The following is a 15,380-nucleotide window of genomic DNA, read 5'->3' as shown; positions in this document are numbered from 1 at the left end:
CTTCACCTCTTGGTTCCCTGACTTTCCCTTCCCCCCCAATCTCTAGTTTAAAGTCCTATTGACCACCCCATTTACTCTCTTCGCCAGAACACTGATCCCAGCTCGGTCCAGGTGGAGACCATCCCAACGGTATAGGTCCCCCCTGCCCCAAAACTGATGCCAGTGTCCCATGAAAAAGAACCCTTCTTTCCCACACCACTCTTTCAGCCACGTGTTAACTTCCCTTATTCTTGCCTCCCTATGCCAATTTGCACGTGGCTCGGGCAGTAATCCGGAGATTATGACCCTTGAGGACCTGTTTTTTAATTTGAATCCTAGCTCTTTATAATCTCTAAACAGGTCCTCTTTCCTAGACTTGCCTATGTTGTTGGTACCAACATGGACCACAACAACTGGATCCTCCCCCTCCCTCTCCAGTATCCTTTCAAGCCGGTCAGAGATGTCCCGCACCCTAGCACCGGGCAGGCAACATACCATGCGGGACACTCTATCCTGCTCACAAAGGATCCTATCTATCCCCCTGATAATAGAATCCCCTTCAACTACAACTTGCCTATTTACTTCCTCCCCTTGAATGGCCTGCTGAACCATGGTGCCTTGGTCAGCTGACTCATCCTTCCTGCAGCCCTGTTTGCCATCCACACAGGGAGCAAGTGCCTCGTACCTGTTGGACAGGGTCAAGGGCTGAGGCTCCTGAGTTCCTGACTGCTGGTTCCCTTTACCTGCCTGACTTGCAGTCACACCCTGCTGTCCCTGGCCACTGGCAGGATTTAAACTATTTACTCTGACAGGTGTGACTGCCTCCTGAAACACAGTGTCCAGGTAAGTCTCCCCCTCCCGGATGTGCCTCAGTGTTTGAAGCTCAGACTCCAGCTCATCAACTCTGAGCCGGAGTTTTTCAAGCAGCCAACACTTACTGCAGATGTGGTCGCTGTTGCTCGCAATGGGATCTGCCAGCTCCCACATCAAGCAGCTCAAGCACATCACCTGACCAGCCATCTCTAATTAATTAATTAGTTTAATTTAAGTTTATGAGTTTAGCTGTGTTTTTTTTAAATTTGGGGCAGATTTGCTATCAACCAATCAGATCACAGCTTCCCTCTGACGTCACTTTTGAAGAAAGAAAAAGTGGAAAACAGGAAGTTACCGTTAGGTTTTTATACTCACCCAGAGACTGCTCCTCCTCCTCCGAACTGCTCCCGAAACTAGGCCCCGATCCCCGGGTTAAAGTGAGTTTTTATACTCACCCAGAGACTGCTCCTCCTCCTCCGAACTGCTCCCGAAACTAGGCCCCGATCCCCGGGTTAAAGTGAGTTTTTATACTCACCCAGAGACTGCTCCTCCTCCTCCGAACTGCTCCCGAAACTAGGGTAGACAGGGTGGATAGGGTAGACAGGGCGGATAGGGTAGACAGGGTGGATAGGGTAGACAGGGTGGATAGGGTAGACAGGGCGGATAGGGTAGACAGGGTGGATGGGGTAGACAGCGTGGATAGGGTAAGCAGGGCAGATAGGGTAGACAGGGTGGATAGGGTAGACAGGGTGGATAGGGTAGACAGGGTGGATAGGGTAGACAGGGTGGATAGGGTAGACAGGGCGGATAGGGTAGACAGGGTGGATAGGGTAGACAGGGTGGATAGGGTAGACAGGGCGGATAGGGTAGACAGGGCGGATAGGGTAGACAGGGTGGATAGGGTAGACAGGGCGGATAGGGTAGACAGGGCGGATAGGGTAGACAGGGTGGATGGGGTAGACAGGGTGGATAGGATAGACAGGGCGGATAGGGTAGACAGGGTGGATAGGGTAGACAGGGTGGATAGGGTAGACAGCGTGGATAGGGTAGATGGGGTGGATAGGGTCGACAGGGAGGATAGGGTCGACAGGGTGGATAGGGTAGACAGGGTGGATAGGGTAGACAGGGCGGATAGGGTAATCAGGGCAGACAGAAAGGCATTCTTTCCATTAGTAGAGGGGTCAATAACCAAGGGATAGAAATTTGAGGTGAGTGGTAGAGGCGAAGAGGGGAGTTGAGGAGAAACGTTTTCCACCCAGAAGGTGGTCGGAGTCTCAAATTCACTGTGTGAAAGGGTGGCTGAGTCACAACCCTCATAACATCCAAGAAGATATTCTCTTCTGCTGCTATCTGAGATAGTCAGCACGTATTCGTGAAGGGCAAGTCGTGCCTCACAAATTTGATAGAATTTTTTGAGGAGGTAACTAAGTGTGTTGATGAAGGTCGGGCAGTTGATGTCATATACATGGATTTTAGTAAGGCGTTTGATAAGGTCCCCCATGGTCGGCTTATGATGAAAGTGAGGAGGTGTGGGGTAGAGGGAAAGTTGGCCGATTGGATAGGTAACTGGCTGTCTGACCGAAGACAGAGGGTGGTGGTCGATGGAAAATTTTCGGATTGGAGGCAGGTTGCTAGCGGTGTGCCGCAGGGATCAGTGCTTGGTCCTCTGCTCTTTGTGATTTTTATTAATGACTTAGAGGAGGGGGCTGAAGGGTGGATCAGTAAATTTGCTGATGACATCAAGATTGGTGGAGTAGTGGATGAGGTGGAGGGCTGTTGTAGGCTGCAAAGAGACATAGATAGGATGCAAAGCTGGGCTGAAAAATGGCAAATGGAGTTTAACCCTGATAAATGTGAGGTGATTCATTTTGGTAGGACAAATTTAAATGTGGATTACAGGGTCAAAGGTAGGGTTCTGAAGACTGTGGAGGAACAGAGAGATCTTGGGGTCCATATCCACAGATCTCTAAAGGTTGCCACTGAAGTGGATAGAGCTGTGAAGAAGGCCTATAGTGTGTTAGCTTTTATTAACAGGGGGTTGGAGTTTAAGAGCCGTGGGGTTATGCTGCAACTGTACAGGACCTTGGTGAGACCACATTTGGAATATTGTGTGCAGTTCTGGTCACCTCACTATAAGAAGGATGTGGAAGCGCTGGAAAGAGTGCAGAGGAGATTTACCAGGATGCTGCCTGGTTTGGAGGGTAGGTCATATGAGGAAAGGTTGAGGGAGCTAGGGCTGTTCTCTCTGGAGCGGAGGAGGCTGAGGGGAGACTTAATAGAGGTGTATAAAATGATGAAGGGGATAGATAGAGTGAACGTTCAAAGACTATTTCCTCGGGTGGATGGAGCTATTACAAGGGGGCATAACTATAGGGTTCGTGGTGGGAGATACAGGACGGATATCAGAGGTAGGTTCTTTACGCAGAGAGTGGTTGGGGTGTGGAATGGACTGCCTGCAGTGATAGTGGAGTCAGACACTTTAGAAACATTTAAGCGGTTATTGGATAGGCACATGGAGCACACCAGGATGATAGGGAGTGGGATAGCTTGATCTTGGTTTCAGATAAAGCTCGGCACAACATCGTGGGCCGAAGGGCCTGTTCTGTGCTGTACTGTTCTATGTTCTATGTTCTGTAACCTCTGGGGCTATGGGCCAAGAGCTGGAAAATGGAATTAGTGTAGTCAGATCTTGGTTGACTGGCATGGACACGATGGGCTGAAGGCCTTCTTCTGTGCTGTAAGCATCTATGAATCTAGAAAAGCCTCGACATCCGGGACCACTCCAACCTTTATAAATAACTGACGTTTGATTCCATTGCCCACATTCTGGAACAAAAGTTCTAGTCTTAAGCAGGGCTTGTCATATTATCCAAACCTAACACCACTAGTGGCTCTTCTCCTTTTCCCAAGAGTTCTGATGTTTCACGGGGAATTCATTTCAATCCCACAGTGCTTGGAATGCATCCTGGGCCTGGTTTTCTGATGACCCCATTTTAATTCTCACCACATAGCTGTTAAGTTTCCACCTGAGTGCCAATATGCATTGATTTTAAACATGAATACAACTTGTTTCCTTTTCGTCTTTCTTCATGCATGACCTGTGGTGGTTTTTCTTGTATTAACCTTCCATTACCTAGCAACCTGTTCATCTTTTGGACACCGGATCAGTCCAACAGCCTCAAACTTCCCGACACCACACCCACACCCCCCCGAATCTGTCCCAGACAATGGAACATTCATACAGATGGCATCATGAAGTAAGCAGCAGTTTCCATAGCGCCAGTACTGCATTACCTAGACAACCAGTCCCAAATCCTGCTCCTCCCAGTCCATCTATTTTCAAGGCTATTTAGTGGGGGAAGAAGTTTTATGGATTCTTAAAAGAAAAACTAAATAGGCCTGTTAAAATTAATTGGCTTCTACAATGTCCAAATAAATGTGTCATTTATGGGTGGCATGGTGGCACAGTGGTTAGCACTGCTGCCTCACAGCACCAGGGAATGAATGGCTGATCACATTAGGCATCTCAAAAAGATAGGCAGAATCAATCAGAATGAACTGGCAACCTAATTATTTCAAGAAGTCTCTTTGTCAATTTTGCTTCTGCACAAGGAGGGTGGTGAGTGTCTGGAATGAGCTGCCAGGGGTGGTGGTAGAGGTGGGTACAATTTTGTCTTTTGGACGGTTAAATGGGTAGGATGGGTTCGGAAGGATGTGGGCCAGACGTAGGCAGTTGGGACTAGTTTAATGGTAAAGACTGGGTGGTGGCATGGACGGGTTGGGCCGGGGGGCCTGTTTCCATGCTGTAAACCTCTATGACTCTACCTATGACTCTATGACCTGGGTTCAACTACAGCCTTGAGTGGCTGTGCAGAGTTTGCACATTCTCCCCGTGTCTGTATGGCTTTCCTCCGGGTGCTCCGGTTTCCTTCCACAGTCTGAAAGATGTGGTGGTTATGCTAAATTCTCCCTCAGTGTACCTGAACAGGTGCCGGAGTGTGGCGACGAGGGGATTTTCACAGTAACTTCACTACAGTGTTAATGTAAGCCTACTCGTGACACTAGTAAATAAACTTTTTAAAGTGATGATTTCTTACAGCATAAAGTTACAGATCTGCGTATTTGAAAGGGGTAAATTATTACAGCTTAAAGTGATTAATTTGAAAGGAGAAGTTAGTCATTTCTGAAGTGCCTGTCTCGCCCGATGTTCCTGACTCAGGCCGGGTGAGATTCAAACAGTGAAGCTTGCTCCTGACTTCAACGGTGAAGTGAGGGAAAACATATCTCCTTTTTATAGCTGCCATAAAGCAGGTGGGTTTAGAGGTCCCATTAAACGTAACAGGCCAGGGAGAAGGTAAGTGTCTAAGATTAGTGAATAGGATGTGGGGGTGGGGTTCGGACATCAGAGAGTGAGGGGGTGGGGAGGGGGTGGGGGAGGGGGAGGGATGTGTGATCCTGACATCAGCAGTGCAATCCCATGCGCATTAACTTTATATAGTGATCTGTTACGTGAAACCTTGTTGAAAGCCTTCTGAAAGTCTAAATAAACCACATCCACTGGTTTTCCCTGGTCAACTCTACTAGTTACAACCTCAAAGAATTCCAGTAGATTCGCCAAGCACGATTTCTCTTTTGTAAGTCCACACTGACTTTGTCTGATTATTCCGCAGTCTTCCAAATGCTGAGTTATGAAGATCTTGATATTAGACAGTAGCAACTTCCCCAGTCCTGATGTTAAGCTCACTGGTTTATAGTTCCCTGTTTTCACTCCACCTCCCTTTTTGAATAACGGGCTTACATTCGTTACCCTCCAATCTGTAGGAATCAGTCCAGTGTCCAAAGAATTTTGGAAAATAACCACCAATGGATCTACTATTTCCAGGGCCACTTTGTTTAAGTACTCTGAGATGAAGATTTCAAACTCCATTGAATGGATAGGTCATATCAATGTCCCCTCAGCCTCTCATCCCAGGAACCAGCACACCCTCAGGGGAAAATATGCCCTTCTCAGGGAAGGAAACAAAAAATGCACCCAATACCCTACGTATAGTCCCACCAATGCTTGGACTAAGACATCTTAACACTTATCATCCAATCCACTTGTAACAATACCATTTTCCTTCCTAACTGATTGCTGTTCTCAAGCTAAATGAAAATGGTTTTTAGAGATGTCTTACATTGTCCTCCATGATTGGCTTGCCCACCGTCACTTGTGGGAGCAGGAGGCTGCTTGGTGAGATGGGGGTTCCCCCAACCACACTCACCACGCCATTCTGGTCCACGGCACTGTGCAACTTCTTCCGCTTACTGAGCGGCACGTTGGCTGTGCCCGGCACCGACCGGTGGCTCCCGTGGCTCTGGTTGCTGTTGGTTCTGTACAGCTGAGGAAGGCACAAAGAGTCCCTGGCACTCTCGGTTTCATCGAAGACGCTGACCTCGTCATCCGAGAATATGTTCTCCATGGCTGCGTCCGCGGAGTGAGTCCGGAAGCGGAATATGCTGCTCCGTCGGAGCGGATGGCGGTTCGAAAGTATTGGGGTCAAGAGGGGCTGTGAAAAGAATCCAAATTGGTTAAAGGTTCACACACATAGCAACACACTAAACTGATAGATGGCGGAGAAATGGGCAGGTGGAAGAGGTCGCATGGTGCCACGGATCAGAACGGCATGGACAGCGTGATTGGCGGACCTCCCATCTCCCCAAGTGGCACAGTGGTATCATAGAATCATAGAATTCCTGCAGAAGGAGGCCATTCAGCCCATCGAGTCTGTACCGACCACAATCCCACCCATCCCCGTAACCCTACGTATTTACCCTGCTAATCCCCCTGACACAAAGGCAATTTGCCATGGTCAATCCACCTAACCAGCACATCTATCACTGAACCAGGAATCCCGCCACAGCAGATGGTGAAATTTGAATTCAATAAACATCTGAAGTTAAGGCTGCAATTCTCCCAAAAGTGCTGAGTTGGCAGCAAAACTGTTCTAGATCGCGCCAGTTCTGTCAGTTCAGCTTCTCACCTGAATCTCCGCACTCTGTGCACTGAAGAGGTCCCAGTCGTGAATCTCATTAAAAACCCAGGGGGCGGGGCCTATTCACGCCAAAGTCTGACAGTGCTGGAATTCTGCGCATGCTGTCGAACCCCCGCAGTGTTGCCCCTCCAGCCCCCATCCCAGACTGCTCCCAATACAGAGTGGCAGCGGGACCCCACCCACCTCCACCGATTGTCCCTAGGTCCCCCCCACAATAGCCTCCACCCCCTTGGCACTGCCCAATGCCTGATGGGAAGTGCCAAGGTGCCCCCTGGGCATGGGCACTTTGCCCATGGGCATTGCCAGGGGGCACCAACTGGCACTGCCAGGGTGCCCATGCCCAGGGGGCACCACCTCCCGTACCGCCTGACCCCCTGGGGGCCCCGATTACCCCCCCTTTATTCTGGCGGGGTCTCCCACTAGTTACCCGAACGTGGGGGGCTAGTCTGAAGCCTGCTGGAATGAAGTACTCCTGGCGGGGTGGGAGATTCGATTGGGACCTGAAAGGTCCCGATAATTAACTCATATACATATTTAAAATAGATTTTAAAAATATTTAAATTACTTACCTGCCTTCCTGCCCGTTTCCAGCGTGGCCTGACTGGCGACTGCTCGCCGGCTCTGGGAGATGCACATGCATTCCCCCTGCGTGCGCAAATCCCTGTTCAAGGCCGCAGACGCGCGTCTCTCAGCCGGACCCACCAGAAAAATGGCTGGCGCGAATGGGAGAATCGCGGCCTAAATGTCTAATGATGAACCATTGTCGGAAAAACCCATCTGGTTCACTATTGTCCTTCAGGGAAGGAAATCTGCCGTCCTTACCCAGTCTGGCCTCCATTTTACTCTCGAACCATAGCAATGTGGTTGACTCTCAACTGCCCTCTGAAAAGGCTGCTCAGTTCAAGAATTCCAAATTCTAGCTACCCTCCGAGGGAGAATTAGAGGAGGCAGGGATCTTGGGGATTTGTGGGGCTGGAGAAGATTACAGAGATAAGGAGGGACAACTGAGGGCACGGAAGGATTTGGAAACAAGGCTGAGAATTTTAAGATCAACATATTGCCTGACCAGGAGCCAGTGTAGGTCAGGGAGCAGAGTGCAGATAGGGGTTTCAGACACAGCAGATGAACTGAGACAGGATCAAAGGTGGAATATGTGACCTAACTGATGATAAGTGTATGAGATTGGAAGCTGCTATGAGGTTGGGAGTGAGCCTACTCTTGTCTGAAGCAAATGCCTTGTCCTTTGTACTGATGTACCGGGCTCTCCAGTTACTGAGGACAGGGATGTTTTTGGAACTTCCATCTACATGTAATTTTTTTCATTCATGGGATTTGATTTGATTTGACTTGATTTATCATTGTCACATGTATTGGGATACAGCGAAAAGTATTGTTCCTTACGCGCTATGCAGACAAAACATACCGTTCATAGACTACACAGGGGAGAAGGAAAGGAGAGAGTGCAGAATATAGTGTTACAGTCATAGCTACGGTGTAGAGAAAGATCAGCTTAATATATGATGGGAACAGCATTTATTTCCCTCTAAATGCCTTGTCCTTTGTACGGATGTGCTGGGTATTTCAGAGGGTATTTAGGAGTTAACCACATTGCTGTGGATCTGGTCTGAAGTCACATGTAGGCCAGATCAGGTAAGATAGCAGAGAACTAGGTGGGTTTTTAGGACAATAATTTCTTGGTCATTTCTTTTTAATTCCAGGTTTTTATTGAATCCAAATTTCATCAAATGCCATGGATTCTAACCCAGGGTCTCCATATCATTGCCTTGGATTTCTAGTTCAGTGACAGTGACTACACCATTGCTTCCCCTAGTTCAATTCTCCACCACCATGTACAACTTGATGCAGCACTACTGCAGAACATCGATGCGTTTGGGGCTGCTCCTGGCATGCCCTCCTGCCCTCTTCATTGAACTAGGGTTGATCCCCTGGCTTGGTAGTAATCATAGCATCCCTATCGTGTAGAAGAGGCCATTCAGCCCATCAGATCCGCACCGACTTTCTGATCGAGAATCTTCCCAAGCCCATCTCCCCAGCCCTGTAACCTTACACATTTACCATGGCTAATCCATCTAACCTTATACATCTTGGGACACGAAGGGGCAATTTAGCACGGCCAATCAACTTAACCTGCGTATCGTAGCACTGTGGGAGTAAACCGGAGCACCCGGAGGAAACCCACACAGACACGGGGAGAATGTGCAAACTCCACACAGACAGTGATCCGAGGTCGGAATTGAACCCGGGTCCCTGGTGCTGTGAGGCAGCAATGCTAACCCCTGGGCCAGTGTGCTACCCTCAGTGAGGGACATGCCAGGCCATGAGGTTACAGATTGTGGGGGAGTACAATTCTGCTGAGTGCCCACATCATCTCATGGATGCCCAGTCTTGAATTACTCGATCTGTTTGAAATCTGTCACGTTTATCACGGTGGTAGTGTCACACAATTCAATGGAGGGTATCCTCAATTTGAAGAAGGGACTTTGTCTCGATACAGACTGTGTGGCTATCACTCCTACCGATACTGTCATGGACAGATGCGGCAGGCAGGTTGGTGAGGATAAGGTTAAGTAGGCTTTTCCCTTTTGCTGGTTCTCTCAGCACCTACCGCAGTCCCAGTCTACCATTAATGTCCTTCAGGGTTCGACCAACTCAGTTATGCCAACCAGGAAAGAAACATATTAAACAAGATCAGGGACGTCATTCCACGCGAGTGGATTAGTAAGTTTCCTTCTCTTGTCAGGACTGTATAGCAGGCAATGGATAAATTACCTTCCGTGGTAAGCCGCTTTCTGATGCAGACCGCAGTTCCTTTTCCTCATCTAACCCCTCTTCCAATTTTTCCAGCTCTTTTCCATTCCTGGCTCTGTTGCTTCTTTCCTTGGCGCTCCTGGCACTTGAATGCGATCTCTCCGAGGAGCTTCTCGACAAGGTCTCATTGCCCAATCTGGCCAATTGCTGTGAAAATGCAGTCAGTAAATGATTTAGATGGAAGAGCATGTTCCATTCATTGGCCTCAACGTCTTTTTCTTTCGGAATAGTATTAGTGTTGCCTACTGTAAAGCACACTTTTAAAGTTTTAAAATTTATTTTATTAGTCACAGAGTCATAGAGGTTTACAGCATGGAAACAGGCCCTTCGGCCCAACTTGTCCATGCCACCCAGGTTTTACCACTCAGCTAGTCTCAATTGGCTGTGTTTGGCCCATATCCCTCTATACCCATCTGACCCATAGTAAGAAGTCTCACAACACCAAGTTAAAGTCCAACAGGTTTATTTGGAGGTTTCTGAGCACTGCCCCTTCATCAAGTGAGTGAGCAGTGCTCATTTATCACTCCTTCAAGTGGTTAGTAGCAGTGCTAACCACTTGTTCATGGCGTGCTGACCGTGCCATGAGCACGTATTTTGACCACATGTTTTAATCTCTCTTTATGTGGTCGAATGTTAAATTTGGTTTGATAATGTTCCGGTAAAGATTTGGCCATTATTACCAGGCGCTATGTAAATGCAATATGTTGCCGACAGATACCTGCTCGGCCTGTTCCTGCTGTTTCCGCAGCTGCTCCATCATCTGCTGAAACTCTTTCTCTTTCTGAGCGTTTTCTGCAATGGTGGCTTGGTTCTGCTCATCGTAAGCCATGGCGACAACAGCCAGGATCAGGTTGATGAGATAGAAGGATCCCAGGAAGATGACAACCACAAAGAAGAGCATGTATGCCTTTCCGGCGGTCCGCAGGATCTGCATCGCAAAAAGGAAAGACAAAACGAAAGGCAAGGTCACAAAAGTGAAAACGGCAAGGAGAAAGGAGAGGTGAAGTTTGTTGTATTCATTAGATGCGGACGTCACTGGCAAGTCCAGTGTTGTGGGCTACACAGTGGCAGAGTGGTTAGAACTGCTGCCTCACAGCACCAGAGACCCGAGTTCAAATCCCTGCTCGGGGTCACTGTCAGTGCGGAGACTGCACGTTCTCTTCGTGTCTGCGTGGGTTTCCTCTGGATGTTCCGGTTTCCTCCCACAGTCTGAAAGACGTGCATTGGCCATGCTAAATTCTCCCTCAGTGTACCCGAACAGGCGCCGGAGTGTAGCGACTAGGCGATTTTCACAGTAACTTCATTGCAGTATCAATGTAGGCCTACTTGTGACACTAATAAATAAACTTTAAACACCCCTTGAACTGAGTGGCTCGCTGAGAAATTTCAGAGTCATCCACATTTCTGTGGCTCTGGAGTCACATGTTGACCAGACCAGGTCAGGACAGCAGATTTTCTTCCCTAAAGGACATTAGTGAATCAGATTGGTTCATGGTCATCATTAGACCTTTAAATGTTTTATTGAATTCAATTTTTCACCATCTGCGGTGGTTGGATTTGAACCCAAGTCTCTGGATTACTAGTCCAGTGACAATATCACTACGCCATCTCCTCCCCTAAATCTTTCAGCTTGTTTCGGGATAGAGTCACCAATTCTGGTTAGACCTAGTCCTCAAGTGTTCATCACAACATCCTCCTCTTCTCCACCTCCTGTCATTGGTCACCTGACATATTCACACTCGGTACAGTAGCACAGTGGTTAGCACTGTTGCTTCACAGCTCCAGGGTCCCGGGTTCGATTCCCGGCTTGGGTCACTGTCTGTGTGGAGTTTGCACATTCTCCTCGTGTCTGCGTCGGTTTCCTCCGGGTGCTCCGGTTTCCTCCCACAGTCCAAAGATGTGCGGGTTAGGTTGATTGGCCAGGTTAAAAATTGTCCCTTAGAGTCCTGGGATGCGTAGGTTAGAGGGATTAGCGGGTAAAATATGTGGGGTGAGGGCCTGGGTGGGATTGTGGTCGGTGCAGACTCGATGGGCCGAATGGCCTCCTTCTGCACTGTAGGGTTTCTATGTTTCTATGTTCTATGTTTCACTCCCAGTACATACCAACTAGAAAGGAAACAGGTTCCAGAACTGGACTTCAATCAGAAAGACTTATCATCTTGCCTCCACTAGTTTTTTTAAAATAACAAATAAAATCAAGCATTCAAAGAAAATGAGAATGGTTCAAGCCTCACCCCAGAGGCAAGACTAGGTTGACATTCCAATACAATGCATAGGGAGTGCCATACTATCGGAGATACTGGGCGTGATCTTACATGCTTAGCATGTCATTAATAAGTCTCGGAGACTATCGCCCTGGCTCACTGACCTTAACCACCTTGCCAGTCGATGTCCTCCCTGGCAAGAATGACGGATGGTCTTGCCGGGGGGGCGGGGTGGGAGGGGGGGGGGGCGGGTGTGGGGGGGGGGGGGAGGCGGGATCAGAGACCATTGTGTTTACCCCAGTCCAACGTCGGCATCTCCACATTATGACCACCATAACTGTGCCAGGGTGGAACTCTGCCAGGGTAGGAAGGAAGGAGGGGAACTCTGCCAGGGTGGGAAGGAATGGGAGAACTTTACCAGGGTAATCCTCTGGGGACCCAGGTTTGAATCCCACCACGGCAGATGGTGAAATTTGAATTCAATGAAACCATTGTTGTAAAAACCCATCAAGTTTACAAATGTCCTTTAGGAAAGGAAATCTGTCGTCCTTACGTGGTCTGGCCTACATGTGACTCCAGATACACAGCAATGTGGCTGACCCTTAAATGCCCTCTGAAATGGCTAAGGGCAGTTAATGGCCCAGCCAGCGATGCCCATGTCCCCTGAACAAATGTCAAAAAGAACTCTCAGCCCAACTTGAACCAACCTGGTTATAGCTGTGGAACCAAGTCTGTTGCCACGCCACCCTCTCTGAAGAAGTAGAAATGGTAGACTGATACAGGATTAAAATTATGCCCTCAGAAAGCGGTCAATTAAGCTACATTGACCAGTCTTGCTGTGTAAAGCTTGGCTGCTGTGATTTGCTGCAGATTGGTACTAACCTGGTGATACAGATTCTCCCAGTAGTCCTGAGTCATTAGGCGAAAGAGTGAGAGGAAGGCCCAGCCAAAGTTATCAAAACTTGTGTAATTGTAATCAGGGTTCCTTCCGGCCTTCAGACACACAAACGTAGGAGGGCACTTTCTGCGAAAGAGGGGGAAAAGAAACACATATACTCTAAAAAACAATTTCCCTGTACTTTCCACCTAAAAGACAAGCAAGGTTAAGCGGGAACAATGACACAAGGTTGGTTAAAGGAGTGGACTCTAGTGCAGTGGTGGAGGGAGTGAACATTTAAGGTGTTGGATGGGGTGCCAATAAAGTGGGCTGCTTTGTCCTGGATGGTGTTGAGCTTCTTGAGTGGTGATGGAGCTGCACCCATCCAGGCAAGTGGAGAGTATTCCATCACACTCCTGATTTGTAGATGGTGGACTGACTTATGTGGATCACAGAATCACAGAACCCTACAGTGCAGAAAGAGGCCATTCGGCCCATCGAGTCTGCACCGACCACAATCCCACCCAGGCCCTACCCCCATATCCCTTCATATTTTATCCACTAATCCCTCTAACCTACGCATCTCAGGAAACTAAGGGGCAATTTTATCATGGCCAATCAACCTAACCCGCACATCTTTGGACTGTGGGAGGAAACCGGAGCACCCGGAGGAAACCCACGCAGACACGAGGAGAATATGCAAACTCCACACAGACAGTGACCCGAGCCGGGAATCGAACCCAGGTCCCTGGAGCTGTGAAGCAGCAGTGCTAACCACTGTGCTACCGTGCCGCCCCATGAGATGAGAAAGGTGCCAGGAAAATATCAGCTTTTTTCTACATGAGACGAGGGGAGATGCCAACAATAAGGTTGGGGAAGTCACAGAGTGATTTGAAAAAGAAAATGAAGAGTTGTAGTTGAATGCATTGATGGTGAGTGAACCCAAGGGATCTGTTCTGGGTGCAGAGTGATGCCATTGCAATTTAGGTTTAGGTTTTAGGTTTATTTATCAGTGTCACATGTAGGCTTACATTAACACTGCAATGAAGTTACAGTGAAAATCCCCTAGTCGCCACACTCTGGCGTTCGGGTTACACTGAGGGAGAATTTAGCATTGGCCAACGCACCTAACCAGCACGTCTTTTGGACTGTGGGAGGAAACCGGAGTACCCGGAGAAAACCCATACAGACACAGGGAGAATGTGCAGACTCCACACAGACAATAATCCAAGCTGGGAATCGAACCCGGGTCCCTGGTGCTGTGAGGCAGCAGTGCTAACCACTGCGCCACCGTGCCACCGAATTTAGTGAGGGACAGTTATAACGAGTGGTTACGAGAAGGCAGTAAGATCCATCGAGTCTAGGCATGGCAGGAACATGAAGAAGCTTCAACATCTGCATGTCACAGTGAGAAGAATATTTATCTTTCAAACAACATCATAAAAATAGATGGTCTGATCATTTCCCTACATCTGATTGCTGTCTGTGTGGGTTTATGGTGTGATAATTGGCTGTGACAGTTCTTACGTTACAACAGTAACTACACTTCAAAGTGATTTTCCACTTGACAGGGCTGTGGGATGTCCTGAGGTTGTGAACAGTGCCATGTAATTATTTTTCTTTAACAGGAAATTGTTGCTTGATTTTGCAACCTAACAGAATATCCTCAAGGATGGCATGGTGGCACAGAAGTTAGCGCTGCTGCCTCACAGCGCCAGGGACAGGGGTTCAACTCCGGCCTCGGGTGACTGTCTGTGCGGAGCCTGCTGTTCTCCCCGTGTCTGCGTGGGTTTCCTCCGGGTGCTCCGGTTTCCTCCCACACTCCAAAGATGTGCGGGTTAGGTGCATTGGCCATGCTAAATTGACCCTATGCGTCAGGGAGACTAGCTAGGGTAAACAGGTGGGGTTATGGGGTGGGATCGTGGTCAGTGCAGACTCGATGGGCTGAGTGGCCTCCTTCTGCACAGTAGGGATTCTATGATGAAGTTGCTGCGCCCCATGATCTCCTTAACCCTGTTCTGTTTGCTTTGCTCTTCCCAATCCTCAGCTCAGAATGTCTACTCTGAGAATCTCTTTCACCCAGAGCCCACCCAGAGCTAGTTTGTACTGTGATAGAAGGGACCAGCAACTGCTCCCTCCCGGTGGAATTGTGAGTAGTCATGGAAGGGGCACAGTGCTGGTTCAACCAGGTAAAAAGTGTCAATTTATGGGGTTCAGTTGGGGTTAAGGTGCGATCACGCTGAGGGATTTGAACTGATAAAGGGATTCAACTGGCATTTCTCCCAGTGGAGAACCCCAGAATGAGAGGGCCACAAATCACAAGCTTTGAGTCAGGCCTTTGGAGGTTCTTTTTCCACACACAAGTAACAATTTTGCCACTCTCCCCCACCCCCAACCACAACCACCAAAGGCTGTGGAGAGCTTTCAAGACGGAGGGTGATTTTTATTAGCATCAATGGAAGTTGGAGCTAAGGTAGGTGTAAAGCTTATTTATTGGTGTCACACGTAGGCTTACATTAACGCTGCAATGAAGTTACTGTGAAAATCTTCTAGTCGCCACACTCCGGTGCCTGTTCAGGCAGACGGAGGGAGAATTTAGCATGGCCAATGCACCTTAACCAGCACGTCTTTCGGACTGTGGGA

The 15,380-nt window shown here is 48.5% G+C and overlaps 1 protein-coding gene across 1 annotated transcript in view; it reads right to left on the bottom strand.

The window, feature by feature from the left end:
* The window catches only part of LOC144497697 (sodium channel protein type 1 subunit alpha-like), a 139,537-nt gene that overhangs the window by 76,836 nt on the left and 47,321 nt on the right, over nt 1–15,380 (bottom strand). Inside the window, exons 7-10 of the mRNA XM_078219140.1 lie at nt 12,743–12,884; nt 10,375–10,584; nt 9,618–9,803; nt 5,970–6,341 (exon numbers count right to left, since the gene is read on the bottom strand). Of these exons, the coding sequence (XP_078075266.1) occupies nt 5,970–6,341; nt 9,618–9,803; nt 10,375–10,584; nt 12,743–12,884 (910 nt within the window). The remainder of the gene's footprint in view (nt 1–5,969; nt 6,342–9,617; nt 9,804–10,374; nt 10,585–12,742; nt 12,885–15,380) is intronic.

This window comes from Mustelus asterias, chromosome 8, assembly GCF_964213995.1.
Source record: "Mustelus asterias chromosome 8, sMusAst1.hap1.1, whole genome shotgun sequence".
NCBI lineage: Eukaryota > Metazoa > Chordata > Chondrichthyes > Carcharhiniformes > Triakidae > Mustelus > Mustelus asterias.
Note: the sequence above shows the minus strand (reverse complement) of the source record. Positions and strands in the feature narration are given on the sequence as shown.